This window comes from Protomyctophum parallelum, assembly GCF_964188405.1.
Source record: "Protomyctophum parallelum genome assembly, chromosome: 11".
NCBI classification, from domain to species: domain Eukaryota; kingdom Metazoa; phylum Chordata; class Actinopteri; order Myctophiformes; family Myctophidae; genus Protomyctophum; species Protomyctophum parallelum.
In genome coordinates, this window is record NC_139707.1 from 33,214,592 (window position 1) to 33,224,786 (window position 10,195).

Here is a 10,195-nt window from a genome sequence, read left to right on the forward strand (position 1 = left end):
GATAGGTAAAATGTTACGCTTGTAGAACAAATAAATCTTAAATCGACTCAATAGCTTCATTTTGAATAAAGCAGAATGATTGCAACTGCTAGTTGTAGAAAAGGTAGCATTACATAAATGGCCAATATTGAATGAAGACGGAATGCACTTGCCTGTCGGGCAACCTGAAAGCAAACTCACTTGCCCACATTTTTTATTTACTTCCCACGGGCAGTCGGGCAAAAGTTAGTGTCAACCACTGTTCCAGTCTAAATGAGATTGCTGGGTACTACCCACCCAGATGAAAGAATCAAATAGGGCTTTATACAATCCTTAAGGGTCCAGTGAAAATCAATAAAAAGGCCATAACATAGTATGATGTTTTTCATGGTTTTCACCATCAAAAATGATAAATCGTGAAAAACGTCATACTATAGTACGACATACTATAGTTAATCGTTTTCAGCAACATACTGTAGTATGTTATTGACGCCTGGTGCAACCTATACGTTCTACCTTTGATGCCGGCGCGCTCTCTGTCTCATCAGCTATTGCTATACATGTAGCAACATAACTATTTAAAAAAAGAATGAATCAGGTTTTCAGAAACTTAGGTCGGGCCCTAGAAAGCGTTCCCAGATTCGGCCTCAGGCATCAATGGGAAAAAACGACATACTATAATCATGGTTTTCGACAACATACTATAGCATAGGGGTGCCCAATCACTAAGGTGCAGGAAGACCACATGATATGGCATAAAAAAGATGTAATTTAAATAAAAAATCACCCGTGTGAAGGAAGAGGCACACTTATCATCATACATCATCTCATTCCGGCCTATCACAATTTGCGTACTCTTGCCTTCAATGACAAACACTCAAAACTGGCCATTCAGTATTTAAGTCCGTCATTTTGTAGTGCTACCATAGAGTTATATATCTATAGAGAAGACACCCGAGTTCTCCTTCCATCCACTTGCATTGAGTTGCTCAAAAGCGCATGAGGCGCATTCTGTGCATTCTGGGGTGGATTGGCCCCAAACACATGAACGCGCTGCCGTTGACTATCATTGTGCCGTTTGTGCGCGTTCACGTATGAAACATTCGTTCACGTGTCATGGCCCCAATCACATGAACGTGCGCAATGATAGTCAACGGAGCGGCGCTGGCTCGAGCTGCAATACCAAATCCGGCCACTATGTCCATTTCGCCTCAGGGTTTCCTCCGGGTGCCTTCTCTAGAAATATATACTCTAAGAGTGCTACGTTACGTCCGGGTCCAAGTGGCACCAGCTCCTGTCTGCATCCCATTGTAAATAGAATATCTAAACGCGTGAATCTTTTTAAATTGACGTTATTTTTCAGAAAGGAAGCCATAGAGGGTTAAAATGGGTCTTAATGCTTCCAACTCGAGTAGAATTATTAATGTTTTGTACATGTGTCCATGACAACAAAATATATGATGTGGAGACAATAAAGACTATTATTATCATTATTATTGAAGGTGGCAACAGTCCATTTGCTCGGTAAAATATTTCGGGGGATATTTACAATGTGTGCAGGCTTGAGTATGTTGAATCTAGTTTGCATTAATGAGGATTTAGTTGACACAATCAAATAAAATGGCGATAGTATTCCATGTGGGGCAGACGGCCTGTCACAGCCAGATTTTGGAGAACAGCGCAGCTTTGTTGTTGCGAGGAAAGCGGTAAAATGAGACTTTCGTGGTTGTTTTCCTCAGATTTAGTCCGACGGAGCGTCACAGTATAACTCCATGGGGACACAAAAGCGACACAAAAGTAGGACCCGGAAGTATCTCAGGAGGGGGCGCTCACGTCACAGCTAAAATACTGAATTCATTGTCAATGACATTCAATGTTTGTGCCCCTCAAAGAATAGCAAAAAATAAATAGCAGATCGACAAGCTTAAAACTTGGCGCTTCATGCTGCGTTTCAAGCTTATGGATCTGCTACTTGTTATGCATTTGTGTGACGTTGTAGTATGATCGAAGTATGCAAAGATGATTTTTAAACTGGTAACAACTGATGAGGTACTCAAAAAACTGAGTGCCCTGCAACCCAACAAGGCCACTGGCCATGACCATGACCATGAAATCCTGGAACGCACTGTTGCATCTCAGCTCAAATCACACATGGACTCCAATAACCTTTACGAATCATTTCAATCCGGTTTCCGTTCACTTCACAGTACTGAAACTGCACTCACAAAAGTCACCAACGATATCCTCCCGTCTGCCGACTCTGGTCACCTCTCCATCCTCATCCTCCTCGACCTCAGCGCTGCCTTTGACACCATCAGCCACTCCATCCTCATCACCCGTCTCCAGTTTTCCCTCGGTTTAACCGGCACTGCCCTTTCCTGGTTGGCATCCTACCTCTCCGATCGACAACAATTCATCTCCATCAATAACTGCAAATCTTCCACTGCCCCAGTTACCCATGGTGTCCCCCAGGGTTCAGTACTTGGTCCCCTCCTCTTCATCATATACATCCTCCCTCTAGGTCAGATCCTCCGTCACCATGGACTTCAGTTCCACTCCTACGCCAATGACACACAGCTGTACCTTTCCACCAAAGCCATCACCCCAACCACACACTCCACTCTCACTGCCTGCCTCACAGATATTAAAACATGGATGCAAAAGAACTTTCTCAAACTAAATTGCAATAAATCGGAAATCATCATCATCAGTCCCATCTCCCTCACCAATTCCACCCAAGGTTTTTCACTGAACACTGTTACACCCTCCACCCGCATCCGCAACCTTGGCATAATTTTCGACCCCACCCTTTCATTCCTCCCCCATGTTAACCAAGTCACCAAAACCGCCTTCTTTCACCTCAAGAACATTGCCCGTCTCCGACCCTCTCTGTCATTTTCCGCAGCCGAAACTTGACTATTGCAACAGTATCCTCTACGGCACCACCTCCAAAGTCCTCAATAAACTGCAATATGTCCAGAATTCAGCTGCCCGCCTGCTCACCAGTACCCGTTCCAGAGACCATATTACACCTGTCCTCCGTGACCTTCACTGGCTACCGGTTAAACAAAGAATCCACTTCAAAACACTCCTGACCACCTACAAAGCAGTAAATAACCTGGCTCCCCCATACCTCTGTGACCTCCTCAAACGCCATGCCCCCTCTCGCTCCCTCAGGTCTGGTGATGCAAACCTCCTCGACGTCCCCAAAACCAAACGCCGTACGTGGGGGGATAGAGCTTTTGCCTTTTCTGCCCCAACCCTGTGGAATGCCCTCCCTAAGGCACTCAGAGATGCCCCTACCCTTCAAACCTTCAAATCCACCCTCAAAACCCACCTCTTCAAAATTGCCTTCCCTAGCTAACCCTTTTCACTGTCTTTTAATGTTCTTTAGCTTTTAGTGTTATTTTTCCTTTTTCTATTAAAGTTGTTTTTAATTTGTTGTTACCTCTGTAATGCCCCCCCATGTAAAGCGTCTTTGGGTACTCAGAAAAGCGCTATATAAGTTTGAGATATTATTATTATTATTATGACAATATTCCCTCCAAATGTCTCGCTATGGAGAACCAGCCATCTCCATAGCTCCAATTATCACCCACATAATAAACCTCTCCAACAAACGGGGACTTGGCCATATCACCTGATGAAGGCCTACAATGGCCGAAACTTATTTCTGTTTGTGGATGCAGGTGTGTCCACAGTAAGTGAACATAAATAGATTTGAATGGGGTTTCTAGGTGTAAGTATGTAGGACTAGTAGCATGCCAAAGTTTGTGCTATTTCCATTGAGAAAACATTGGGCGTTTAAGTTAAATAACTACAAAACTACAAAACATTTCAAAGTAAAAAGTTCCAGCATGTGTGCCCACAGTAAGCTGAATTATAAAAAGTGTGAATGGGGTTTCTAGGTGTAAGTATGTAGGACTACAATATTGATATTCCACAAATAATAAACAATATATATTTCTGTTCTGGAGGGGAACAAACACTCTTGGGTCATTGAAACGTCTACTCTTGCTTTTGTGTGCACCCCAGACAGTCACCATACACTCAAAGGACGACAATGGAAATAAGCTTGCAAGATTTATTGTCTTTCATCCTTTTGACAGATATGTACAAATATGCATTGTGTCAATCACAATGTCAATCTATCAAAAAGAAAAGAAAATAGGAGCTACAAAATATGATAAAAAAGGAGCACTTCAGCCATTTTCAACCATCATTCATATAATCCTCATTAAAGACACCATTTCTATCTATAAGGAGGGTGTGGACAGTAGAAACCTGCCTACCAGTGACATCATCGGTAGGCAGGTTTGGCCATTTCAAACACTGACGTAAAATCATCCATTCATTGTCAATGAGAATGTAATGTTTGTGTAGGACAGAAATCTACACTAATAGCTGAATATGGGAGGGGCTAGCGCCCCTCAAAAATAGTAGTAGACAGAGGAAAAAGGGGTTGTGCATGGGAAGAAGTTATGAGGGTGGTTTTAAAAGAAAATCGGTGGAAAAACGCAGCAGTGTGCACTGCAGGGACCTTAAAAGTACAAAAGAATTGTGATCGAAATAACTGATCTACAAGCTCACAATGTGTCGCCAATGCAGCGTGTTACTGTTGTGACATACTTGTAACATAGTGGTGTTGATAATTGTAGGTGGTGAGTAGTATTAACCACAAAATCTGTTCTCTGCATCTTACATCTGATTCGTGCCGCTGCCTTGGACGACCTGGAGGAAAAACAATGCGTTGTTTTCATTTATTGTAGCAGTTGATACTTTGTGTTTAAATGTGATAGTAATCATTGCTATTGACTAGAGTCTTTGTTCAATATCATGGGCTCACACCGTGACCCCCGTCTCTCCAGCTCTTAATAAACATAAAATACAGGTGGGTTGCCAAATCAATCCAATCTGAATCAAGAACCCATTTATCGGCTTCAATTTTATAGTGTTCCAGTTTCAATTTTGTCTGCTCGTTTAAAAACAAAACCCCATTTCATCACGTCCAATTGTACTTGTTTATGCTGTATCCTGTATGAGATCTCTCAAACCATGTTTACTAAAGAGCTGGAGAGACAGGCAGGCAGGCAGACATCAACATGAACATGTCTAGCAGATCTTCTTCACTTACCTTTAGGATATGCTTCCAAACTTCCCCTGCAGATCATAGCGTTTAATCTTCCCCAGTACATTCACCATTATCTTCTCTCCTTTATTTGTGTACGTCTGCATGATCAGATCGGCGGTGCTTGTCTTGTTGGCTTTCTCCAGGCGGTCCGTCTGGATCGGCTGCAGGCCTTCCAGAGGTCCTGGCTTTCGCAGCCACCAGCGGAAATCATCAAACTCCTTCTCAGTCAGCTCGCTCAGAGCATCAAAGATACGTTCCTCGAGAGTCCCCTGCAGGGTTGAATCCTGGTACAAATAGATGAAGGTTAACGTCTCTGCTTTGTTCACTTAATGCATGCATCCTTGTGAAGAGACTGAACTCAAGCCTCAGTTGAAATGCAGGGAATACAAATTAATGTGCATTTCTGTTATGTTATGTACCCTATTTAAAGCAAAAATATCTAAGGGCCAATGTGAAAAAGCAGACAATGTGAAAAAGCAGTTTTGACATGTTTCTGAAGGTGTGCGAGCTGTAATGGACATAACAGATAACAGATATGTTGATTTTATAATGTAGAATATCTTTGGACAGCACTACTGTAGGTTGAAGCCATTTACTGTACCTGCTCCGAGGACACACGGTCCATGGTCTCTTCTCTTGACACTGCTGTTGAAAGAGGTGGGCATTTCTTATACATACAGTAGCCTACATAGACAGACAAAAGGACCCTCTTATCTTATTGGTGGCTAGGCTAGCCTCCAAACAAAGCCATGGCGTGAAACGTTGGCAATTGGCATTGTATGTTTCTGCAAACCACACATTTTGACATTTATGGACCCCAACTACTGTATGTTACATAATTATAACAATATTTCGAGAGGCTTTTCAAAATGTATTTATTTATTAAAGTTATATACCTATTCTAAAAATAAAAAGTAATATAGTAGAACATCTTACCATTTTTCTCCAGCAGGAAGGGTTGGTGTTCTTTTACTGCATTGTAAAATTCTGCACGGATTGTTGATGTTCCTGGTTGTAGCAGCTGTGCATACAGTATCCTCATCTGCTGCTGTCTTGTCTTCTCACCTAGAATCTCGGTGTAGAGTTCAGAATAGACCCTGTTCCCTAGACTGTCTACTATAGGCATGACTGCAGACACATCTTGAGTCAACCGTGCCCTGTGCTCCATCACATAACGTGCTGTTTGCAAGAGAAAAGGGAGAGTGGTGGAGATAAATGCATCACAGAATGTTATTGCCATTTCAATGGAAAATAAAGCTCTCATCTCTACATCTGCCTCATAAATAGTATAGCACAACAACAGCTGGTCCTATACATTCATAGTTTTGGTAACGGATGTACTAGTGTACACCCCAACCTAGAACCGGTCAACTAACCTACAATATACTGTACTCTCTATCACCAAGTATTGATTGATTGATTGATTGATTGAAATATTTATTAACAGTTTGCAGAATTACAGTACATTTTAAGCACAAACTCAATACAAAGTCTGTTAACTGTGAGTGGACAACCCAATTAAGCATTACACTTGTTTACAAGAGGGTCCACCTTGTTCAATTCATCAAAACATTTAGAGACGTACAAATAGACATATCTATATAGCCAAAGAACAGAACAGGAATTCATCATAAAGGAGGTAAAGTCATGGGATTTGCATGTCTTAATGACTGTTGGTAGGGCATTCCACATTTTGGTGGCATAGGAGCAAAAATAATTTAGTCCCTTGTTTGTGCCGAATCTGCGTTGTACATGGTTCGTTGCACTCTCTCTGGTGTTGTGGGTGTGGACTTTGTTTACATTGAGGAAGTATCTAGACAGGTACATGGGTATCTTGGTGGTGTATCGAATCTTGTGGACCAGACCCATTGCAAGATGCTGTACTCTGTCGTCCACACTAAGCCATTACAGCCTGTCAAAGTGGGCAGGGGTGAGGTGGGTTCGGGGGGGGGTGAGGCCAAGTCGGAGCCTGACCAGTTTGTTTTGGGAAGTCTGGAGCCTTGTTTTAAGGGCCTTTGATGTGTTGTGGTACCAGGAGGTGCATGCATAGTCAAAGAAACCTTGTACGAGGGCTCCTGTTAAGGTCTTCAAGGTGTTTTTGTTGACCAGTGAGTAGATCCTTTAAAGGAATCTTGTTCTTTGGTTGACTTTTTTTATTACGTTGGTGGCCATTTTATCACCGCAAAGATTAGCCTCCAGGATGGAACCTAGGTAGGTAATTTCATCTTTACGTGTGATAATATTGTCACCCACTCTAACCAAGAAGCCATCTGTCTTGCTGAGATTACTACTGAACTGTACCAAGGATGGAAAATGCTCACCTTTTTCTGCGTCCATTGCACCACGGATGTGTATTGCTTCAAGCCGTCAACAGCAACCTGATGGACAACATTTTGTTGTCAGAAATCCAAAATGTTTCAAATGTTTGTTATGCAAATGTAATTAATACTTTTATTCTACATGGTGGACACTTGTCAGTGAGGTACAGGCATAGAGGCCGCACCTTTTTGTTTTTCAGCCTCATTATGCAAGTCATTAAAGTATTCATGATACTTTCATTTTCACTATAATCAGCATAATTATTGGACTAAAGAAGGATTTTAAAACATATTGGAAGGCGGTTGCATTATCCTATTGGCACAATCCAAACCCTAAGTCACCATGAAGAGTGCACACAGCACTGCATAAATCTAACTTCATAAATGATGTTAATGTTACAAACTTTTAAGCTATATGAAGCTATTTTGTTCCAAGCTTCTGTCAAAGACTCAAGACATATATGACCCACTTCCTCGTAAATTATGAGGAAGTGGGTCATATATGTCTTGAGTCTTTGACAGAAGCTTGGAACAAAATAGCTTCATATAGCTTAAAAGTTTGTAACATTAACAGTCATAATACAAAGTTTGATATAGGTTTATTTCCAACAACTTTTTGGCTTTATGTACATATTTTATTAGATTAGGTGCTTACCATGTAATGAATGAGGTGTGAATGATCCAGTTCTGTCAGTTGGTAGAAACGTATATCTATCTCCTCTCCTTTAGTGCTGCTGCTGACTGTCTCAGGGTTCAAGAGCTGTATGGAGAAGGGTGGAGTTTAACTGTGTGAATGTAACTAACTTCAAGTAGGCCTACTGTACTGTGCCATTTTTAGGAGTATTTACAAATAGCAATTACTTGAAAACTTTACTAGTTAGATTTGTAGATTTACCACTTCAGCCCTATTTAAACTTTGGCTATTTGAAAATACATATGAGATAACTTGTGAAACGGGACAATCAGTACTTTTACCTTGTGTACTATATGGATTGAACCAGCTCAGTGGCCTTACTGGCCTTGTGGTTAGAGTGTTCGCCCTAGGACTGGGAGGTCGGGGTTAAATGTTACGACTCCATTATACACCAAAGGCTGCCCAGTCACATTCTTTACTTGACTTAAAGTAGTGGCAGTGATGGAAAAAGTACTCACATTATTTACTTAAGTAAAAGTATCAATACTGCAATATAGAAATACTCTGTTACAAGTAAAAGTCAGGAATTCAAAATGTGTCCCGGAATCTAATATTTTCACCTTTATTGCTGCCTACTTAATTGATTTGTTCAATCGTGCGCAATTGAGGTAATTATATCAGACCTAAGGCCCCTGGGAAGGCCTATAACATCTAAATAGTTTCTATTAGGCGAATTACTCAGAAATATATATACTGTTGCTAAAGCTTGAAACTGTTATTCCAGTGTTTGTTTAAATAATCCAAACCAATGTCTTTTACATTATTTATTACACATAATCAAAGTACAGATTGGTAGTATTTACAAATGGATTCAGTTTGCCTGTTGGCCTAATCTCTAGCTTGCGAGAATAGCAAGATTAAACAAGACAGTAATAATTAAATCAGATCAGTGGTGATCAGGTAGATCAGTGGATATCAGATAGTTATCAGATAGGTAATTAAAACCTGTATGGGAACAAAGAAACACAAATAGTACATTATGTTTTCAGCTATTTAACTGGTATACTATATGCGATGATACATTGTTATTACAGAAATAGAATGAACATACCGTTAGTCCATTTAGATGTTAGATCGTGTGTTTACACGGCTCAATTCTTAGTTGCAAGGCCTATTGAAAGCTTGGTCTCAATCACTAGGATGTCTACTCAGTAGGTTGTTTTGAAGAAAAGAGAGAGAAAACAGTTATTTCTTGCTGTTTCACCCAGAGAGGCGGACCTGACCTACCCAGGGGGTCGGTTGGTGGCCAGCTAAAATGGGGAACTCCCTGCTCCATAGGGTGCCATGCAATTCCATGCATACAACATATAGCAAAAGCATTAAATGGTATGAATAACTCCACAAAATGTATGAGTAAAAGTACAAAGTATTGGCATCAAAATGTACTTTAAATGACCAAAAGTAGAAAGTAGTCAATATGAGGAATGTCTCATTTCCAGTTTTCAAATGTATAAAAATCTTTTGAAAATAGCAGATCTACAAGCTCACAATGTGTCGCGATGCACACATTGTGAGCTTGTAGATCTGAGCTTGTAGATCTTCTATTTTAAAATAGCAGATCTACAAGCTCACAATGCGTCGAGATTGTGCGGCCCTAGGTTGACCCGCCACATGCTACTTAAAGTAGAATGAAAGGTATTATAGTATTATTAATGGTACCTGGCCAACTTTCAGCAGATGTCACAGATTATTTCTCCTAGGGAGCAGTCTTGAGATGTGTTACTAGACACCTTTACAAACACATTTATTCCCAGATTGGTCGATCTTCTGATTCCCTGATACCATTTGGCGTTCTTCTTTTGCATGAATCTGTACCTTACCTCTGTGTTTGTTTGTTTTCAATTTTTGTATCAAACTATGCAACAAAAACACCAGAGGGCACTGTTGTGTCACATTTCAGTCTATACAGTTCAGATAGTTCCAAATAAAGGTACCATACATACCAATCATGCCTTCTCTTCAAAGGCTCTTATCTGCTCGTGTGTCTTATTGTGAAGTCCAATGACCGGAAGTTAAACGCGCACTACGGGCTTAGACCAAACGCGGAAGTAGACGGTGTGACTGTACTTGTGT

General features: G+C 40.9%; 1 protein-coding gene across 1 annotated transcript; it reads right to left on the reverse strand.

Moving 5' to 3' along the window:
* Positions 1-4,185: 4,185 nt before the first annotated feature.
* Positions 4,186-7,477, reverse strand: LOC310866563 (uncharacterized protein). Its single transcript, XM_083776211.1, has 5 exons — positions 7,432-7,477; positions 6,047-6,289; positions 5,712-5,755; positions 5,114-5,394; positions 4,186-4,710 (listed from the first exon to the last, which is right to left on the reverse strand). Exons 1-4 carry the CDS (start codon positions 7,445-7,447, stop codon positions 5,116-5,118), a joined length of 582 nt encoding a protein of 193 aa, XP_083632337.1. The 5' UTR covers positions 7,448-7,477; the 3' UTR covers positions 4,186-4,710; positions 5,114-5,115.
* Positions 7,478-10,195: the final 2,718 nt, after the last annotated feature.